Source organism: Heterocephalus glaber, unplaced genomic scaffold (assembly GCF_053883595.1).
Source record: "Heterocephalus glaber isolate CG9 unplaced genomic scaffold, H.glaber_assembly_v1.0 deba00000768, whole genome shotgun sequence".
Lineage (NCBI taxonomy): Eukaryota > Metazoa > Chordata > Mammalia > Rodentia > Bathyergidae > Heterocephalus > Heterocephalus glaber.
In genome coordinates this window covers 1,508,888-1,530,752 of record NW_028258162.1, presented here as the reverse complement: position 1 = coordinate 1,530,752, position 21,865 = coordinate 1,508,888, and the positions used below count along the sequence as shown (strand labels likewise).

Sequence of the window (21,865 nt, the reverse complement as noted above, 5' to 3'; positions counted from 1 at the left end):
AGGCTCGCCCTGGCCAGCATCGGCACCAGCCCTGGGAACAGGTGGTTCTGCACCTGAGGATTCAACCAACACACCAGGATCAAGTGTTTGAAAGAAATAATGTCTCCGTACTGAACATGTACAGGCTTCATTTTCCCTTGTTTTGATTCTCTAATCAACATAGCCTAACAACTGTGGACTCAGCACTCCATTGTGTTAGGTGTTCTAAGTAACGGAGAGGGGTTGAGAGTATATGGAGAGTGGACACAGGTCACATGCAAAGAGCATTTTCTATAAAGGCTCGGATCACTGTTTCGGCACTTTCGGAAGTCTCAGGGTCAGTGGATACTGATGAGTCCCTGTATATTTAAAAGGCCACTGGTGTGTGTGGGTAATCTTTGTCAGAACTTTGGAGAAGGAAGACTGAGTTCTTGGCAGGCCTGGGGCTGTATCACCATCCAGGACAAGAAATGCATACTTTGAGCAGCTCTGGGGCCAAAGTTCCTTCTTCCTTCTTAGCTGTGACTGTGAAGGCAGATGGGGAGTTGAGAAAAGTTGTAAATTGAGTAAAAAATTATTTGGCAGAGAATAAAACTTAATCAGGAGTTCCATTCATATTTTAAATAGAAAGAAGGAAGAAAATAATGGGGGGGGAAAAAAGCTCAGGAGAGTCAATGGAGGACACGAAAGAGTCTTCAAATACTCTCAACAATTTTATAACATGATAAATTTTAATATTAAAAGTAAATTGTAAATGTATCTTTATAAACAATATGCATAAAATAGATCATATTCTAAAACCTTTTCTTTTTCAAATGCTTTTTTGTTCACAGTAAGTGTCGCCAGCGTGGATTCTCCTTGGATACTAGTGCAATCAGCGTTGGGCGCAGGCCCGCTAGTACAGGTCCTTGTAGATCTCCTGCAGCAGCGGGTGCAGGCTCATGTCCGTCTCCGTCTTCTTGATCACCTGCAGCAGCTGCACGTGCTCCGTGACGATCTGCCTGAGGTCTGTCATCTTCTGCAGCAGCTTGGCGAACAGCTGCGAGGACTCCGGGTGGTTGAGCTTGAGCTGGAGCTCCAGGGCTTGCAGCAGGTTGTCCTGAATGTCCTCAATGGGCTTCACATTCAGCAGGCCCGGGCGGTCTGTGGGGCGGAGAGACAGGGCAGCGTCAGAGTGGGCAGCACTGGGCCACTCACTGTGTGGGGATGGAATCTGGCCCCCGGCCAGGCCAGCCCTGATGGCTCCCCCATAGAGCCCTGAAGGAGGGTGGCAGCTAGGGGCAGGGATTAAGAACGAAATGGAAGCCACCACCATGGGAGCTCCTTCCAGGGGCATGCTTGTCCCCAGAAGGACTAATCTGTGTGTCCCTGTGACACAGTATCACAAGGGTTCTTTCCCCAAACTGAGGCCAACTGCTTCTCCCCAGAACACCCCTGTCCAGCATCTCCTTCTGGATCTGTTCTATGTCTTCTACCTACTTCCTGCTATAGCTTCAAATATACTTTTTTAAAAAGGCTCATCCTTTTTGCTTAATATAGTATGTTACTTTTTTAACCTGATAAACACAGTTTTAAAGTACCATAACAGATTGCGGTTTGGTGGCACATGCCTGTAATTCCAGCACTTAGGAGGCTGAGGCAGGAGGGTCACCAAGTGTTTGAGGTCAGGCTGGGCTACATAGCGAGATCATGTCTCAAACAAACAAAACAAAACAAACCCAGACAAAAAAGGATAAAAGAGTAAAATTCTGTTACATATTGGAAGGATTTCTTCTGAGTGCAGAGCTTGTAGGTAATGCTTGTCGACTCTTCTCTACACCGGTTGGGTTCTAACTGGCAAAAGGGGAACCTAAGCTACTTTGAAACTCTGGATGTTTTTCTCCTTGTAGATCTTGTTAGATTGATCTTTAAATACTTTCTTTTTTACTGTGAATGACTTTATTTTCTAATGTATCCCTGCCGATGTTTAAAATTTATGTCTAGTCCAACTATCTGAACTCTTGTCAGTTTAAATAGTTTTTAGTCATGAAGTTTTACTTTTCTGGATGAAAATTACATATGCAAATAATGGTCATTTTTGTTTATTTATTTTTCTTTTCCACTTCCTTTTCTTGCCATTTGTGTTGGCTAAAACTTCTAGAGTGGTATTAAACAATTGTGGGTAAAGAGACTTTTTAAAAAAATTAAGTACTTGGGAATGGGCTTAAGGGTGTTCTACCACTGAGCTACATCCCCAGCCTTTTTTAGTTTTTATTTTGTGACAGGGTCTCACTAAGGCGCCCAGGCTGGCCTTGAATTTGTGATGCTCCTGCCTCGGCCTTCCAAGTAGCTGGGATTAGAGGCCCACACTACCTCCCCAGCCAGACATCCTTGCTTTACTTCTAATTCTGAAGGAGATGATTCTAATGGTTTACCACTAAGTGTGATGTTTGCTATAGATTATGCTGAATGTTTTACTCTTGGCTTTCCAAGAATTTTAAAGTTCTGAATTTGTTTTAGTCAAGAACGTTGGCTGAATTTTCTCAGAAGCTTGAAAATCTCCCTCTCTAGAGAGAGATAATATCTGAAGTGACATAGTTTTATCTGGACCTAGCACGGCGAATGCGGAACAGATTCCTTCACACCTGTCCCGAGTTTGCTAAGATTTTAAGTGGGGTTTTTATATTCTTGGGTGACACTGGTCTCTAGTGTTGTTTTCGGGGCCACCTTCTGCCCGCCTCAGAGCTGCGTGGATGTTTCCCTGTGCTCCTCCTGCTGCTGGGAATTCATCGGCATAACCATTGGATGCTGGCGATAAATCTTTCACTAACTTTAATTTTCCTCCCATTGTTTCTCATCTAGTCAGGCCTTCTACAACTCACACAGACCTTAGTGATTTATACCGAGATAAAGATGTACACCATATCCTTTCACAATCTGGTATCTATTATTTTTATTTATGCTCCTCGAATGCTCTTTTCATTGTGCATCCTCTCCTTTAAAACTCTGATCTGTCTAAAGTTTCATCTACTTTTCCCATCTTTTAAAAATACAGTTTTTGGCTTTATGAACTTTTATATTTAAAAAATTGTAAGTCGTTTTCAATTTTCTAGTTCCTTAAGCTTTTTTTGTAGGTTTGCTGTGTTTTCCCTTCTGGGTCCCCCGCCTGGATGCTCCGTGCCTTTGCGCGGGTTTCTCGAGGCCTGACTGGGGGGTCCAGGCTCCTGTTCCCCTCTCGCTGTTCCTTTGGTTCCCTCCCACGGGCACCTGTCTTGTAACTCTGATTTCACTCGTAACCATGTGTCACAGAGAAGTGTGCCTGCAGATTTCTAAGTAGAAAGTTTGGTTCTTGTTCGCTGACCCTGAGCTTAGAACATAAGGTTTCCTCTAAAGCCTCAGTGGCCAGGTGCGTGCACCACGCCCACCCCACTCCTCCTAGCATCTCCTCTGGTTTCAAACGTTTGCTCTTAGGGGCTATTCAGAAGCACTTTTTGTGTTTTTGTTTTCTGTGACACAGTCTCCCTGTGTAGCCCAGGGGGGCCTTTTGAACTCACAGCGATTCTCCCGCCTCAGCCTCTGAGTGCTGGGATTTCAGGCGGGCAGGACCACGCGCGGCTCACTCTCCTTCAGTCCTCTTTCCTCTTCTCCCCTTCACTGTGTGAGCTGCACTTTTGAACACCTCGGGAACCGCTCTTAACCAGCCCATGGCCTCGGTTCCTCCAATTACCCCAGCCACATGGAGGCACTTCCATTCCACCACCTCAGATGTCCTGTGCGCTGGGGACCCTCTGCCTATGCAGACTGTCGCTCCTGCCACAAGCCCTCTGACCTTCGCGTTTCAGTGCCTTCCCCTGCTCCGGGTAGAGCGGACCGGTTCCACGCTCACGCTCCCTTCTCACCTCCTTCCTCTGGGCCCATAGCACCCTGCAGATACCCAGTCACCGCCATGCCAGGGTGCACTGACTGGGAAGTATTCTTTCCCTTCCATACCGCTCGTCATGAGCATCCTTGAGGGGAGGACCTGGGATCTGCCGGCACCGGGCAAGGCTCCACCCGGCCCAGCTCTGCAAGGTCAGCACCGACCCCTGAAGCCAGGAGGTGTCTGAGGGCAGAGGCGGCCCGGCTGGCCTGACCCATCGGCACACATGACAGTCCCGGGTGGCGCAGCTAACGGCTGAGAAGGCCATGCTGGCCAACAGTCCTGCCTCACAACATGTGCTTCTACTTGGGGACAAGTCCAGGGCAGGGCCCCCCCACAGCCCTATGTCACAATGGCCCATGACTCTTTCCTGTTATTCAAGGAACCAAGCAGAATGCATGGGGCTCCCCAGTGGGCTTTCCAGGACTCCAGTCTCCTAAATCAGCTTTCCTATCTTTTCATTCATTACTGAAGGGAGCTTGTCTTTGGTTGACTTTTCCCCCTGAAACTTCTCTAACATGTCCCACTGATCAGATTAAGCATCATTTAAAAAAAATGTATAAAAGTTTCAGCATTTAATTTTGGAGCCATCAGCAAAAACCTCTCCAGTTCTGAGAAGGAAACAGATGATTTAGCCCTGGCTGGAGACACTGCCCCAGAATGTCTGTGCCTTTCTGTTGGTTGCTGCGGGGTAATGAAAACCGCTGAAGCCCAGGAAAGCAGGTTTTGTGCAACGCCTTCAGGTGCACAGCTGCTGGGGAGCTGCGGCCCTTTGCACGCCTGTGCTATGGTGGCGGCTACAGAGAGGACAGGAGCTGGGCCTGCACCCCTGGACGGGATCCCGGCCTCTTCCCCCTCCTCCTTCCTTGGGCCAGGAGTCCTGCTGCAGAGGGGGCACTAACCCAGGAGACCTCCTCCCCTACACGACCAAACCCGCAGGCCGGAGGCGGGGGCCTTGCTGGGAACACTTGGCCACTGCAGCCAAATGGCTCCTCCTGCAGGGGGATCTGGCCTGCATTTTCAACCCCTCTTCACAACGGGATGGTGATCCTGGCTGAGGCTGCGTGGCCGTGGAGTCAGATCTCTCCAGTGACAAGTTCCATCATTTACTCCCGCTCCTGCTGTCCCAGATGGAGCCTCTGTCGGGGGGAAGAAGCCTCAGAGTCCGACGCTAGGACCTCGGAGCACACAGATCCAACCCCTCCTCTGCACGCTACATGGGTGGGATTCACTCAAATCCCTAAATCAAATCTGAAATCCCTAATTCAAAAGGTCTAAAATGCCTTTGCATTTCTAATTCCCTCCAGGATGTAATTCACGTAATCCAACTGGGGAAATAAACTTGAAAATCAAATTAGAAAAGTGTACCAATTGGCTTGCACATGAAACTGAGAACAACCGGCTTGTTTAAAAACAAAACCAAAGCCAGCCTCCTTTCTGGTCTTAAGCAAGGCCTAGCACTGGGGTCAAGGCAAAGGTGACTGTTCCGGCCCTCCATGGCTCCAAGGCCTCCCTTGCTCCTCCTCCAGTCTCTCCCCTGACACACAGGCCTCTCCTGAGCTAAGTCACAGAGGGGGACAGTCAGAGCACACCAGTGCTGGCTCAGTGCTTGCCCGGACCCTCAGGCAGGGCCACAGTGTCCCCTGTGCCTAGGCCAGGCCCTGTGGGAAAGGGCTGCTGACTCATGCAGTCCCCCAGGCTGGACTCAATTACTACCCCGTGCTTGCTCCCCAGGCGGCAGAGACTTGGGAAAGAAACCTTTCCGGTCTCTGTCCTCGCAGTCCTGGAACTGATTAGAGCTCTGTTGATGAGGGCAGATCCACAGCGCTTCTGTGGTACAGACCCCGCTCCCTGGCCTCAGAGAGTCCTGCTCTGGCCCTCCTGTGTTGGCCACCTCGGCAGGGTTTGAGCCCAGGCTCAGCTAGGGACTGGGGTACCATGGGGGTTTCCCCAGGGAGCCACCATCCAGGCTTTTTCCCGTCTGTACTCTTGACAGAGACTTTTCTGCAAGGCCTGTGCTTGGGACATTCAGGAAAAAGCATCCATGGGCAGGGTGGCTGTGCATGGATCCAGAGGGGACAGGGGACAGATGACTCAGGACAGGGCTAGCACTGCAGGAGGTGGAGCTCTTGGGGGCTCAGCAAGGTACAATTCAATTCCTTTTTTTTTTTTTAAGACGGGGTCTTGTTATATAGTCCAAGCTGGCCTTAAACTTGTGGTGACCCTCTGCCTCAGCCTCCTACGTGCTGGGATTACAGGCATGGGCCACAACACCTGGCTCATTCAACTTCCTCTTACACTTCCTCTTTCATGTCCTTCATTGCTTCCCAAGTTCACAGCCAGGTCCAGAAGAGCAGTGGATTTGGAAACTGAAGACTTGACTAAGTCTCATCTCCCACTTCCTTTCTGTGCACCTTTGGACAAATCATCTACTCCTCCTGGGTTCTGGCTTCATTTTTAAGACAATATTTCTTCAGTAAGGCCATGGTGAGAAGGCACCAGGCAAAGAGACTTCAGAAGATAGGACTATTCTCTGTGCCTGTCCCAACCCAGGGAGGGCCACAGGGGTGGAGTGGCATTGAAACCACCAAGCCAGCACCAGGGACAGGACCAGGCACAGGGATAGGGAAGGTTTTTGAGATGTTTATGGCAATAGCCAGGATTTGGAGGCAAAAGGAAATAATTTCCAAAGCAGACCCAGGTTTGGGCCCGGGCAAGTTCTGCTTCCCATAACTGAGTGCATGTACGCAAGGTGGTTCAGAGAGAGCTGGGCAGCTGACTCCGAGACTCCCTGGGAGAGGTCACACTACGGGTTCTGAGCTCTGGGGACACGGCCGCCAGAATCACGGCAGACAGTGGTGAGACAGCTCGGCAAAGTGGTCTACGGCGTGGCCGGCCACAGTGCCTCCCGCCAGCCTCTCTCCAGCAGAACATGGAGGGAAGGGCCCGGGTTCTCAGAGGAGGGAAGTGGTCGCTGGGGCTGACAAGAGCACATTCTCAAGTTTGGCTGTACTCTGACGTCACCTAGGGAGATTAAATATAAACTACTGTGTGTCATGGGCACCATCAGTGGAGATTCCGATTTATTTGATCCAGGTGTGACCTTCAAGATTTTTTTTTAGGAGATAAGGTCTTGCAGTATTGCCTAGCCTGGGCTCCAATGCTAGATTTTCCTGCCTCAGCCTCCTGAGAAGCTCAGATTATAGATGCACACCACCATGCGAGGGACTGTCAAGATTTTGTAAAGGTCTGGTAAAAGTAGTGGATTAGTGAAGAACAGTTGGAATTTCAACTTTGTCATTTATTTGCTGGGCAACAGTGGGCAGGTGCCTTAACCTCCCTGTGCCTCGTTCCTCATTTTCAAAGACACACAGCTGGTCGTGGTGATGGACACCTGTAATCCCAGCAGTTGGGAGGCTGAGGCAGGATGATCAGTTGTGAGTTTGAGGCCAGCCTGGGTTACACAGTGAGTCCAAGGCCAGCCTAGACTCCATAGCAAGACCCTGTCTCAAAAAATCAATAATCAAAAACAAACAACAAAAGAGTGACCTTTGAAATTTCAAGCCATTGGACCAGCAGGCTGGAGTGGAGCTGCTTCCAATTCTGTCACACTGGAAGGGAAAGGAACATTCGCTGTGAGTTGGAGTATTGCACGGTATGTGTCACTGCCCTGGGAACAGCAGGCTCAGGGAGGGAAGGAATCGCCACAGCCACCCATGGAGGAAGTGGTGCAGCGGGCTTTGAACTCTTGTCCCTGGGGGGCTCCAAGCCTTCCCTCGGAAGTCCCCCTTCCTGCGTGTGGCTGGTGGGACGTGCTGGGGCTTCTCCGGGCCTGAGTGTCCTCCAGTGGGCGGCCTTTTCACTCTTCCTCCCGCAGAGATCCAGAAGTCCTGTGCCAGGCGGAGGCTGCTCCGGGTCACCCGGAGTTCAGACACACACTGCGAGGGCCGTGGTGATAAAGGCCCGATCAGCTCAGCGGCACTGACAGGCTGGTGGGACCATCCCCAGGCCTGGGGTGTGGGGACGGTGACTCAGCAGTGTGACTCTCAGTGCCGGGCTCACATCAGGCCTTGGCACTGAGGAGGTGGCGGCCTCGCCCACTGGGTGGAGGAGGAAGTTGTGCTCCCAAAGCCTTCGAAGATAAGGGCTTTCCTACAGTCTACACGGGTCGTGGACACGTCCCGAGCTTTCTGCAGCCAGAGACGTTTACGCTTTGTGGAGTGAGCTGCACCTCTTCCCGCCCTGAGCCACCCCCCGGCGCTCCTGGTTTTAGTAGCTGTGCCAGGCCAGAAGCCAGCATCCCCTGGCACACCTGGGCACGAGGGCTTGGAGAGCGTGAGCTTGGGGCTATTTCCAGAGAACTCAAACTGAGGCATTGTTCAAAGCCACCCTGCCAACTGCTGCGTGTGCGTGCGCACGCGTGCGCACACACACACGCACACACACACACACACGCTGACGGCACCCACTGCGACCTACCCTATTAACACACGATGCTAAGATGCAACTTTCACCCAGGCGGGGGGGGGCACCCCATAATGACCCTAGCTGTCCTGCTCCAGGATCTGGACACCATGTTTATTTCCAGCATCATCAGAGGAGTCAGAGGAGCAATGGTGGTGGTAGAAGAGGAAGTCAAGTCTTTAGCTGGTGCAGGAGGGGGAGAAGGGGCCAGAGCTAGGGTGCAGTTTGGGGTGCAGCATGTGGGGTGCTGCACATGCCCGGGGTTCTGGTCACTTCTCCGGCACCAGAAACAGGGAGGGATGAAGGAGGACAGTTGGCCTACTGTTCTCTGAGCTTCAAGAACAGCACAGGCCCATGGAGGCAGGTGGACTCTGCCGCTTTAGAGAAAATGCTATCCATTGTAACCAGGGGAATGTGTGTGTAGTAAAATGGAAGGACAATGTTCTCCATGTTAGAGTCAGGAATACAGTACACTCAAGATTTTGAAAAGCAGCCAGGCATGATAGGACACACCTGTAATCCCAGCACTTGGGAGGCTGAGGCAGGAGGATCTCCACAAGTCCAAGGCTAGCCTGGGGCTATACAGTGAGTTCAAAGCCAGCCTGAAATACATAGCAAGATCCTGTTTTTGTTTTTTTAAAGATTTTTTTTTTAGGGAGGTGTTTTTTGAGAGAGTCTCAGATTGGCCTTAAACTCATTCTGTAGCCCAGGCTGGCCTCGAACTCAAAGCAATCCTCCTGACTCAGCCTCCCGAGTGCTGGGATTACAAACATGTGCTACCTTGCCCAGACTTTTTAAAGATTTTGAAGGATGCAGGGACCCTGTAGGTCCTGTGAGCTGGCAAGAGGTACCCGCTGCCCCACATAGCCCCAGACCAGCCGCTTTGTTTTCTTCAAGGTGGGAAGAGATGAAGGTACCAGATGGTACTTTAAGTTTTTCATTTTTCTCACAAATCCTGCAACCACTTATCTATGTTAGGGCGGTATAATATGGTATCTGATTAGGTGGGATGTGTTTGCTTAGCTCTTTACAGTTTGCCATTTCTGTTGGGAGTTCTGCACATAGCCAGTGCCTAGGGCTCTGGGACAGAGCTGACCCCTGCACCAGCCTTCAGGCTCAGCTCCGCCCCGAATCCACCACGGCAATTTCTAGGACCAGGGAGTAATTGTGGTGGGCTAAAGTGGTGTCATGAGGCCTTTGGATATGAATGGAGAATGTCCTAATTGTGGCTGGAAGGTCTGATTGTAATACTGGGAAATGGAAACTATTTTTGGTAGCACCCAAGAACTGTAAGACCAAGGTCATTAATGGAGACTTTGCCACATCCCCATACATGAAAGGCAGCAGAACCTAATGGTTGTGTGCACTTTCCCCCAGCGCTGGCCTGGAACCCAGGGCTTCACGTTTGCTAGGGAGGTGCTTGCCCTTGAGCTGCACCCCAACTCTGGGTGTATTTTTTACATCCAAGCAATCTGGGTCTGAACCTTGCATCTTTGTGACCTTGGGCAAGTTGCTTAATCACCCTAAACTTCCATTTCCTCCATCGGTAAAATTGGGGTAATAACAGGCCATGTAGAGCTGCAGGAAAGATTAAACAAGGACTACGGATGTGTAGGAGGTGCTAGGCATGCATTCTGACATACAGCAAAGTATTCAACAGATGGTGGCTATTATGATTGTTTCAGATTATTATTCATTCAATAAACATGTATTAACTTATTCTGGGCCAAGTATTGTGGTTTGGTCCTATTCCAAAAAAACTCCAAAAAAAAATTATAAAAGGTATCCATCCATTCTCCCATCCATCCATCCATCCATCCACCCAACCATCCATCCATTCATCCACCCACCCATCCTCTATCTACTCATCCATCCATCCATCATCCATCCATCATCCATTCACCCATCCATCCACCATCCATCCAGTCATGACCCAGGTGAGCTGCAGGGGCCCCACTTTACTGATGAAGATGTCCACTCCTCCTGGGTGTGGACATGTGTCCCTATGGGAACAATTCCTCCTCCTTCTAACCTCTCTCCCTCCTCACTCTAAGAACAGAGGTCCAGAGCTGCTTTGGAGACAGAATGGTGCCACCCTCACTGGGTAAAGGAGGAGCTGCTGCATAGGGGGTTTGCATGTCCATGCCACGCTCCAGAGGGTCACTGTGGAGGCTGGGGACTTGCCACCCATGGCCATTGTGATTTTTGTAGCTTCTCTGTCATTCAGGCAGCCATGGCAATTTGCCTTGAAAAGTACACTGTAAAATCCAGTGAGTTCCCTCCCTCATCTCTTGGAAGTTTAGGAAGAACTGAAATGGATCCCAAACTGTTTTGCATTAGCAGAAAGAGCCTTTTCCTGTCACCGTGTTCCAGCTGGAAGGAGCCCTCCTAGGCTTTTCTCCACCAAATGCCACTGGCAAGGGGCAATGTCCCGAAGACACCCCAGGGCTTGTCAGCCTTCCCAGGCTTCACACTTGGCTTGGGGGCTCACTTGCTAGCAGGGCTGGCACGAGGCTGCAACACTGAATGCAAACACCCCCTTGCTGGGGGCCACTTTGTCACGCCTGACACCATCACCCCGTGTGAGCAGTGAGGACAGAGGCACTGAGGGAAGCTGCTATTTGCTGGGCCTTCAAGGAGGCACTTGCAGGCCTGGGCTTAGTGTGTGGACCACAGTCCCCTGGCCAGGAGGCAGGGGGACAGGGTGGGCAGGGGTGTCAGTGAGGATGCCACCACCCCCAGTTACCAGCACTCAGACAACCTGCAGGACCAAATGAAGGGTTGTGGCCACCAAATGCCCCGAAGTAGACACAAGGCTGAACTTGGTTCTGGGGTGCAGCTGCTCTTTCTGTTTAGTCTACCTTTTGCCCCCAAGTTGGAAGTGAGAGGAGGACGATTTGAGAACTAGGTCTTTCTCAGCAAGCTGGTTCAGGCCCCCAAGAGTGGCAGAGATGATGCACACAGAGCAGATCTGAACCCTGGGTCAGAGGGGATCAGCAGTTTTTAGGGATGAAGATGAATGCAGGGATCTAAGGAGTAGCAGCATCAGTTTCCCCAGCAAATACCAGGTTGGGTTAAATCATTTCCTCTCAACCCCAAAGCCCATCTTGTATCAGGTGTGGTGGTGCACACCTGTAATCCCAGCATCAGGAGGCTGAGACAGGAGGATCACGCGTTCCAGGCCAGCCTGGGCTACATAAATAATGAGACCTTGTCTCAAAAAAACAAAACATCCCCAAAGCCCCCTCTGGGACCTCTAAGGTTCTCCCTGAGAACCTCCCTGGTCCCTGCCACCCTGCTCTTACACAGAGCCCAGTTCCCCCATGGTGCTCTCAGTCCAGGGGCCGAGGCCACCAGGGTGATGAAGGCAAACAAGATGAAGCTCTTCCTTGCATCTGGGGTGCAGGATGATGTCACCTGGGTCCCAGCCAAAGCGCTTCTTCCCACATCACTAACAGAATCGACAGACTTCCGGATTAACTTGGGGGGGGGGCGGGAAGGGCATCACTCTGGCTAAAATGGGGCTGGATCGCTTATTTGTCCAGTGGATCAAAGCCTCTTATTTCCAAGAGTGTTCTCCCTTTCTGGAATTCTGAGATGGGGGAGAAGCTAACTGCGAAACTACTAAACCACAGTCTGGGCTACGGACCCCACACCTACGGATGCCCGCGACCCGACCGGAAGCCAGTCTTTGGGCTGGAAACATCTGCTGGGTGGCACCTTTGCCTGGCCTACACCCAGACATTTCTCTGAGTAAAGAAATCACATTCCGTGAGCTGGGCAAACATGGGGTCCAGTTTATTCCTTCTTATCTACTGCCTGTGTTTAGACTTCTTCTACAAAAGCAAACTCTGCATAGGGAATGATTTGCCTTTTGTGATGTAGGAATGAGTCAATGGTAACTGTTTGTTTTGTTTTGTTTTTCTGAGGAAGTCTAAACTTATACTGGGATTTCTCTTTATGAAAGCACTTTAAAGCCAACCGTGGTAAGGCAGATTTGTAATCTCAGCACTTGGGAGGCTGAGGCAGGAGGATTGCAATTTCAAGTTCAAGGATTGCAGCCTGGGCTGCATAGTGAGTTCGAGGATGGCCTGGATTACATATGGAGGTCTTGTCCCAAATGTAAAAAAGAAGATTTTAATAATCTCTGGCAGGCTGCTCCTTTCAGATTTCTTCCCTTGTGAGGATCACAACAAGATCTAGAGGGAGGCTGTGGTGTGGTGACACTGGCCTGTGTAAGGCTAAAAAGAACTTACTTCAATGTCTCCATTTCAACAGCAAATTTTTAATCTCCATAAACCAGCATGAATGAGATGCAGTAACAGCAATGTTAAATCCAATCTACTCCATACAGAACTGTTTCCTGGCCAATCCAAGATTTTTGTCCCCTGTGCTGGAGCTGGACCCCCAGTGGCCCGAGCATGCCAGACCTGCACTCCATCTCTGAGCTGCTCCTCCTGAGGAACTAAGTAGCTTCGAGTGGCTCACTGCAAATGCCTTCCTTGGTATCAGCACAGGAAAGCTGAGCTGCACAATAAAATCCAAAATGTTCACAGGCAGCAATTCCATTTCTGATAATTTAGAATGAAAAACTAATCTGAATTGTGGATGGAAGTGTACATATAACAATATTCACTACTGCAAAATCCAGAACATAGTTTCAACATTCTCTATAGGTTTTTTAAAAATAAAAAATAATAAGCGACCTAAGCATATATAAGGAGATATATTTTATAGTCATTAAAAATGGTGCCTTGGGGGTAAAAAAAAAAAACAACCAAAAACAAAAAGTAAAAATGTGCTGCGATGCTGTATGAGTTTGGATTTTCATAAAAAGATCAAGGTCTCATATTAATTTTATCTTATCATCTAGATATTTTATACATTACATGCCATTTTAAGAAAATCTATTAATGTAAATTGTCAATAAAGAGTAGTTTGTTTTTTGGGATTTTTTGTAGTTCAGACTGGTCTTGAACTCATAGTGACCCTCTTGGCTCAGCCTCCTGAGTGCTGGGGTTTCAGGTGTGCACTACCACTCCCAATCTAAGAAAGAGTATAGAAACATGAAAACAGCACCTCAAAGAATGTATCATATATATGAAGCTATATGTATATGTGTACAGAAACTTTTCAGTAGGAAAAACAGAACTTTGAAAATCCTGTTTTATTCTGAGGACAGAAATTACTTCTTACATTTATCTTCCTGTACTTTGAATTAGAAAAGATGTATGTAGTCCTTTATTTGTTTTTTGAAACAAGGTTTTGCTGTGTAGTTCCGGCTGGTCTTGAACTCACTATGTAAATCAGGCTGGCCTCAAACTCTTGGCATTCTTCCTGCCTTGCCCTATCCCATCCAGTGCTGGGATTACAGGTGTGCACCACCGCGACTAGCTAGCATGTATAACTTATAAAAAATACATATCAACAAAGAGCATGTAATGACATAGGAAAATGGTTAAGGTAAAAGGATAAACATTGTATATATAGTACATTTGGTAAAAATATTAGCAAGAAATAGATGATGCTAATAATTATATTTCTATTTATTATTAAAAATAAAATATGCCTTAAACTAGGAATGGTGGTACATTCCTATAATTCTACCACACTGTGAAGTTGGGGCAGGAGAGTCACAAGTTTGAGATCAGCCCAATTTAGTGACTCAAAGAGAAACCATTCCCAAATCAACAAAACAAAAAGTTTAAAAGGCTGGGGATGTAGTTCAGTATGAAGGCTCTAGGTTCAATCCCCTGTACTGCAAAATAAATACAATAAAATATGCTTTCAAATATAAACTAGGTGAATAATATCAACTTGTTTTCTAATCTAATTTTTAAAATTTTATTATTTTTCTCCCAGTGAATTTAGAATACACTGAAATCTCATTCTTCTTTGCTAAATTAATCAAAGATCCCAGAGGGTCAAAGATTAATTTAAGAGGTAGATTTGGTCAAAATATTAAAACACATTGGGAATCACTTTCTGTTCTATCACAAGGTGTCAGAGAGTGCTTTATAGGGTGACAGCTGATCCCGGCCATCCTGCTATCCACCTGCATCCAAAGCAAAGCAGACTGCACAGGCCCTGGAGGTGGGTGGTGGCCCCGGCCCAAATCTTTTGCTAGCTGTCATTTGGATTTGGACAAGTGTCCTAGTCACTCTCTTGTCACTGGGACACAGTACCCAAACCCACAACCACAGTTTCAGAGCTTTCAGTCCACGTTCAGCAGACTGAAACACAGAGACGGGTAGTGGAAGGGCCCAAGGAAAGGAAGCTGCTCACTTCATGGCTGCCAGCAAGCTGAGAGACAGGAAGGAGCCAATACAGGAAGACGCCCTTCCAGGCCACGCCCCAGACCAGCTCCTTCTCCTCAGGCCCCGCCTCCTAACGCTTCGTTCAGCTATGGCACCCTTGTGGTCCAGTTTTCTTGCAAAAGCCCTGCCTCTAAGCACAGAAGGTTTTGAGGGAGTCCGGATATAAACCATAAGGGCAAGGGGCAGACCTTGCACCCTCTGGATGCCGGTCCAGAGGACAGCAGTCACTTCCCTGGACTGCATGCATGTGGGAGTGCTAGAGCATGGCCTCTCCACCGCTGCCTGTCACCACACGCTGACACCGGGACCTTTGTGTGGAGCGCTCACCCGAAGTCCATTTCAACAGGGGACCTCTCAGGTAAAAGCCATCTTCTGGCCCGGGTGTAGCTCAGCTAGCATGGCCAAGGCCTGGGTTTGCTCCCCAGCACCACAAAACAAGCAAACAGCCCCCCAAAATAAAAGCAAGCTGCACATGGTGGGGCAGCCCCAAATCCCAGCTACTCAGGAGGCTGAGGCAGGAGAATGGCAGGTTGGAGGTCAGCCTTGGCAATGAGTGAGACCCTGTCTTAAAAGAAATCAAAAGGGCTGGGACATAGCTCAGTGGTAGAGAACCCCTGGGTTCAATCTGGAAAAAAAAATTCTTTAAAGCAATTTTTTATGTTGAGAGATGAAAGAAAGATTTTCTTCTACTCTACCTGGAAGCACAAGAGAGGCTGATGAAAGTCTCATTTAGTATAAAAACCTGGCTCTGAGAGTTGGTTATTAGATCAAGGACTTGCAAGGCCAAAAATTCAACAAACAACTCAAATTGATTCCTCTGCTGTGTTCTGTGGTTCAGATTACTCTTAATCACAGCCAACCACCCCACAAAGGGACCTAAGGGGAGCCATCCGTCTGGGGATCTGCAGGACAGAGCAGGCGGAGGTCAGCAGATTCGTAGTCCTTCATTTATTTCATTTGTTTTTGCTACGTAGCCCAGGGTGACCTCAAGATCCTCCTGCCTCAGCCTCAGCTGGGGTTACAGGCATGAACCACTCCCCCTAACTCCCAAACTCTACAGGCCACAGTAGGGCCTTCTCCATGGCATGTGGACACCAGCTAAGTTACCCACATTCTTAATGAACTGAGGGTTTGATTGGCCTTCTGGGAAGAAAAGGAAAACAATGGGAAAAACATAAAAAGGAGAAGAGAGCACCTGTGACTGAGGCAAAAGAAATATTGTGAGGGATAAAAGCAACGAGCCTAGGTTCCCACAGCCTTTACACAGACCAGCCGGAGGCAGATGGGGTCTCCTCTCCTGCTGCCTCCCCTGAGGGTCAGCGCACTCTTACCTCCACTGAGGATGATGACGGCTATAAATATGGCCAGGTCGCTGTCGTCCAGTTCCAGTGCGTTGAACTTCACAGCGAACTCAAACTTGGGCTCCATAAAGTCACCGAAGGGCTTCCGCAGGCTCTTGAGAAACTCCCGCGTCATGAAGCCCTGGCCCTCGGAGATGAGCACGCCGTCCTTGTTCATCAGCGAGGCCAGCATGGTGTAGATGATCTCGTGCACGCCGTACTTGAGCAGGGTCACCTGGTCATTGAGGTCCAGGCCCACGAAGCCCGGGATGCTCTTGGCGTACTCGGTGATCTCCTGCACGGCCTCCACTGAGCGGAACTGGCAGCCCTGGAAGATGCGGATTGCCACCTCCTTGCTCTGCTCCTGCAGGGGCGTGATGTGCTTGAACTTGATCTTGTCTTCACCCATCATCAGGGAATTCATGTCATAGATGACAAACGGCTGCAAGCGAAAAAGGGCAAAGTGGCTGAGTCGGCGGTTTCTCACCTGCAGCCCATGCCAGCCCGGGTCAGAGAACTTCCTTATGTCCATTGGCTTTGCTAGCTAAATTCTACAGAAAAGACCCATCTGGAGCACCAAATATGTTTCACCGATTTTTATTCTTTCCTCACAACTTATGCTGTTAACACTTCACCTATGACTGGCTGATAGTTCTCGTTTCTGCTGTTTGATGCTTATTTATTTATTATTTATTATGGTTTTGTGTTTTTTTTGAGACACGTCTTGCTATGTAGTTCAGGCTGGCCTTGACTCACTCTACCACCTAGGCTGGGCTGGAACTCTCGGCAATCTCCCTGCCTCACCCGCCTGAGTCCTGGGATTACAGGTGTACACCACCATGCCCAGCTTGTTTGACTTTTAAAATGATTTTTTAAAAAATCTTTTGTTTATCTTGGCTTTCAACAGAACACATTTTTTCATTGTGTTTCAATTAAAAAAAAAAATTCAGCAACCCAGGGTTAGGAAGATCTACTTGAACAGAGAGTAATTTTGAAGTTTTAGATCAAATCTACTCAGATCATAAATGAAACACACTGTACATGTAAAACAAATTTCACTATACAAATCACTCTCAAAGCAGATTAGAAATAGCCAAGAAAACGTCTATTTCTTTTTAAATGCTCTGGAAGCCATCTGTTTCAGCGAGAGCAGATGCAGGAGGCCTGTGGTAAGCACTGCAAAAAGTGGCAACAAAAAATGATTTTGAGTTTTTTTCTTTTTTGGTGACCTGGGGCCGGGACCCAGGGCCTCGTATGTGGTTAGGCAAGTGCTCACCACTGAGCTGTGGTCCCAGCGCTGAATTTAGCTTTTTAAACTATCTGTCCTTATGGGTCGACTAATCAGTAACCTGCATCCCTCCCTTGAGTTTGCAGCAGGCTGCTCTGAAAAGCAAAGTGAGTGGTCAGGAATTCTCTCTCCCTTCTGTCCTATGTAGAGCTCACCAGAGGTGGTGGCCCCGTGGAGTCTCAAGACTCCTCGGATTTGAAGGGGAATGGGTGGAAACTTCCCACAGCTGCCTGCTCAGCACTGGGCCAGGCTTCTGCGCTGCCATTTGGCTTCCTGGCACCACGCACGTGCTCCTTCCACCGCCACAGAATGACTGTCTGGACCCGTGCCCTGCTAAGTCACCCTTATGACTCTTCTCGACTTCCCCTGTCCCCTCATAGAAAGCCCCGGGTTCCTGTTTTTGAAACTCTGGGATAGTTGGACATAGGGCACCAAATCCTGCTAATTTTCTCTTCCAATTTAACAACAATGTGACTTTAACCCCTTGGCAATCAGTGTTGCTCAGGATTTCCTGGCAGTAAACAGTCAAGGACAGAGAAAGGAATCAGCACTTCCATGCCAAGCTGGGCCCAGGGCCTTTTTGTTTGTTTGTTTGTTTGTCTTGGTTTTTTGAGACAGGGTCTTGCTATGTGGTCCAGGTTGGCCTCAAGCATGTGGGGATCCTCCTGCCTCAGCCCCAAATGCTGAGATTGCAGGCATGCGTCACCATGCCTGGCTTCAGTCCCTTTTTTTTTTTTTTTTTTTAAAATCCCTTCAGTATTTGGAAAAAGTGGGGAGGTGGCAGAGAATGTTGGGTACTGACCAGCATATGAACACCAGGAGGAAATACCTGCTGTTGTTTTCCCTAGTTCTGCCCCCAGGAGGCTGTTTTTATGCATTTTTGGAGTTGATTGGTTCTTTGCACTGCCACGTGAATCTGCCAGACTGCAAGCGTGATCCACAGCAAGCAGCTCCCCAGGGCTTAGCCTGCACAGCATCCACTTCGCCGTCACTTTCGAAGCTCACAGGGATCCCCTTGTCTCTAAAGTCAGAAGAGGGCAGGTTCCCTGTCTTCGTGAGTGAGAGCTGAATTGTTAGCCGAGTGTCCCAGGTGAAACGTGCCCTTGGCCAGTCTCCTTTCCAAATGTTGTACAAAGCAAAGGACACCCTTACGCATCTGATCAGTGTGGACAATGTCAGTGGACAACCTGCAAGCGCAGGAGAGGAATAGCAACTTCTGAATTGTTGTGGAGATTTCACGTTCCTAGACTGGGGCTAACAGGGTTCAGACACTGCACCCAGTGGCTGGATCAGCAGCTGTCCTCATGGGAAAAGAAGCTTAAGGTCAAGCAGGGCACGGTCAGGGTGGAGCCAGGTTTTGTGGGCTCCGAATGGTGCCAGTGGCTTCGGCTTCTCCAAGAAAGATAACACATGGGATAACGAAATCTCCAGGTGTCCCCAGAGTGGCGGAAGGGCTCAGTGAGAGGGTCCAGGGCCCACGCTCCCCTGGCTCCTCAGGGACTCAGCCTCTGGCCATTAGGATCCTTGTGCTTGTCACAGACTGGACTGACCTCGAAAAGGTGACCAGGGAAGGACAAAAGCTGCACTTGAACCCAGCATTCTTCCCAAAGAGCAAAGTGGTTTCCGTAAGGGAAGTCCTTTAGATACACTGAATGTAATTTATTTGGATGACGTGGTGTCCTCAGGGCCTGCCCTGGGGGTTCATTCCTGCATTCCTCTTGTTGAGAACCAAGGGGTTTATGGAACAAAAGGGTCTTCAGGAGTTACTGGCGTCATCATTCCCTGACTCTGCAAAAGCAAATGAAGCCAAGACACCATCAAGTCAAACAGTCACCCTTTCTGTTTTGTTGTGTTTTTTGAGACAGGACCTTGCTATGCAATCTGGGCTGCTCAAATTTGCTGTGTAGACCAGGCTGGCCTTGAACTGCACCATCCTTCTGCCTCAGCCTCCTGAGTTCTGGGACTACAGGTGTGCAAAGCTGCCCTAGAGTCAGCGTCCCCTCCGGACTGCTAGTTGAGTTCCCTTCAGAACTTTCTTGATGGTGTTTCCACTCCTCCCCTTCTCAAGAGCATCCTATCCTGGAATGCACTAGAAGTGCTTCTGACTGTGAGTTACCTGAGGTGCCACCAAGTGCTGTGTGTGACAGAAGCTAAGCTGGAGAGCCTGTCAGCTGTGATTCTGTCTCTCTGTTCGGTTTAGAGACTTAACACAAACAAACGAAAACTTATAACGAAGGATTATCCACACGCAAATGACCTGGCAGGTAAGTATGGCTCTTCAAACCCATCCAGGGCCAGCCACACAATTTCTCTGGGTAACAAGGATGCCGGCCCACCGGGTCCAACCACTGGGAAAGTGCACTACATGCGAAGCTTTCCTTCTCAATAGGGAAACTATTATTAATACTTTTGCTGCTGGGCATGAAACCCAGGGCCTCAGGCATGCTAGGCGAGCCCCACCCCTGTCCTTGGTTATCTTTTCCTTATTCTCTGAAAGAAGTGTTGGTCCAGATTTGTTATATCTTTAGCTACTGCTGATGGCTCCAGCAATAAAATAATTGTGCTTTATTAACACTGATACATGGATGAATGATCTCAGGAACCATGGAAACCACCCTGCACTTCCAGGTTCCCTGAATCTCCTGCTCTAAGGACCCCACTTGCCCATTGCAGCTCGCTCAGGGTTCTCCAAAGACCACAGGAAAAGGGACCACTCTGGCAGCAAGTGTAGGATTTAGAGAGAGGTACCCTTCTGGAGGCGGGAGTGGCTCCATCTGCGAGCTGCTGTAGAAGGCACACATGTAAGTGGGCACAGAGACGTTTTCCCAGACGTTTACAACTTCATATTGGCTTCCCGACAGTGGTTTCGCATTTCACACTTTTCCGGGCAGAATGACTACTTTTCCGTGTGCTCTTGTCCTTATAGGAACAGTGACTCCACATGCGTCCACCATAAACAAAGCGATGCTTTGGAACCCAAAGTCCAATATAGCACAAATAAAACATTTTATTCCTTGTTTGTAGATAGAGTGCAGCCAGCGCTTCACCACCTCTCAGATACAGAGCGAAACGTTGGCAGGAGTGCCAAGAGCTTTTCTATTTATTGTTTTATGACAAACCCTGGCGCTGAGGATGGTTTTTGAAAACCACTCTGTTTATTTCCATCAACAAACATGAGATCATGTGACACGACACACCTGGTGTGTCACAGGAGGGTAATAGTCAAACATCGGGAACTTCCAAAGTCCATTCAGTTATCAAACTGCCTTCAAGAAATGCAGAGCCTTGGGCTTCGGGGATCAGCAGGGTCCCAAGAATGGGCTGTAGCCCCAACAGACCACCCAAAGGGGACAAAGAGACCTATGGTCCTAAACTTTCTTCTTCAGTGGACTCCATGGCCCATCTGTCCCTCGCCCTGGGTCTAAAATTCTCAACCATTATTCTTTGAGGCAAGAAAATGACCCAGAGAGGCATCTTATCCCGAAGAGGTGATGCTAAGGTTGATAGGAGGCCAGCGGGCACATTTAATTTATCTGTTTTGAAAGGTGCAAGTGGCCCTGGGGCATAAGATAGAGAAGAAGGAAGCTTAGCTGCGGAGGGAGGCAAACAGTGAGGAGCAGCTGGCCTCAAAACAGGCAGTGGTTCAGTGGAGCGGTAAGATAAATTTAAAGAATGGCCTCTTCAACAGAGTCATTTCCTTTTCCAAGGGTTGTGGGTAATTGGTCATCCACTGAGCCCAGCAGTCTCCCCTGGCTCGGCCCCACCAATGAGGATGACATCAGCCTCTAGCAGGGCCATTCTGAGACCTCCTCCTCCTCCTCACATCCCCCACCCTCTCCAGAGGCCACACTTCTGAAAGCTTTTCCTATCCACGCAAATCTTAACTTTCACTGTCCCAGCCAAGAGATAACATAACACCCCTGAGATAGATGCTATCAAATGAATAACAGGACCATGCTGATAAAGAACAAATCTCCAGTCTCATTGGAAATCACATTCTGGTTTTTTTTTTCCTTGTTCATAGTCCTCTTTCTACTATTTCTTTCCACTGGTGCTTAATTTGATTTTGCAAGATAAGGAGAAAATAGAGCACACCAAACAATTCTATTTCAGTTTTGTGTAATCAGTGAACAGATTATTTTAATTTGGCCCAGTCTCTCTTTCCTTTTCCAAACCTGAACTCAAGGTAAATCTGCCTTTATCCAGATCATTAATGATGTCCAGTTTGGTGAGCAAATATTGAATCAGTGAAAAGCCCTCTGTAGAAAGTCCAGCATTTCAAAGGGCATAGGCAACAGCTCTTAATCCAATTAAGCAAATACAGTCTGAGTAGCCATTACTGACAAGCATAGGTCTGGTGACAAGAGGAAAATGACCAGCACTGGGCTTCTGAAGTTGAGGAGCTTCTAATCAAACATTTCGTAGTCTTTTCCCTTAAAATGGCTTACTAGCTACTTATTCCATAAAGAGCCTCCAACTATCTTACTTTTAACTCCAAGGTTTAACACCAACAAATGGATGGGAATAAGGTCTTAAGGTGATTTACAGTGATTTGGGTTCTGTGTCCTTTGGAACAAAG

The 21,865-nt window shown here is 48.6% G+C and overlaps 1 protein-coding gene across 12 annotated transcripts in view; it reads right to left on the bottom strand.

Annotated features, from left to right (window-relative positions):
- Nucleotides 1-689: 689 nt before the first annotated feature.
- Nucleotides 690-21,865, bottom strand: part of Pparg (peroxisome proliferator activated receptor gamma) — a 122,590-nt gene continuing 101,414 nt past the window's right edge. For 10 of the 12 annotated variants that reach the window (XM_087207187.1, XM_004875114.3, XM_004875115.4 and 7 more), the window contains 2 exons: nt 15,990-16,440; nt 690-1,122 (listed from right to left, as the gene is read on the bottom strand). In XM_087207187.1, the coding sequence (XP_087063313.1) occupies nt 875-1,122; nt 15,990-16,440 (699 nt within the window). In that variant the 3' untranslated portion in view covers nt 690-874. Of the gene's footprint in view, nt 1,123-7,426; nt 7,489-15,989; nt 16,441-21,865 lie in introns of all 12 variants that reach the window. The other 2 variants (XR_015449648.1, XR_015449647.1) reach the window with 2 other exon arrangements.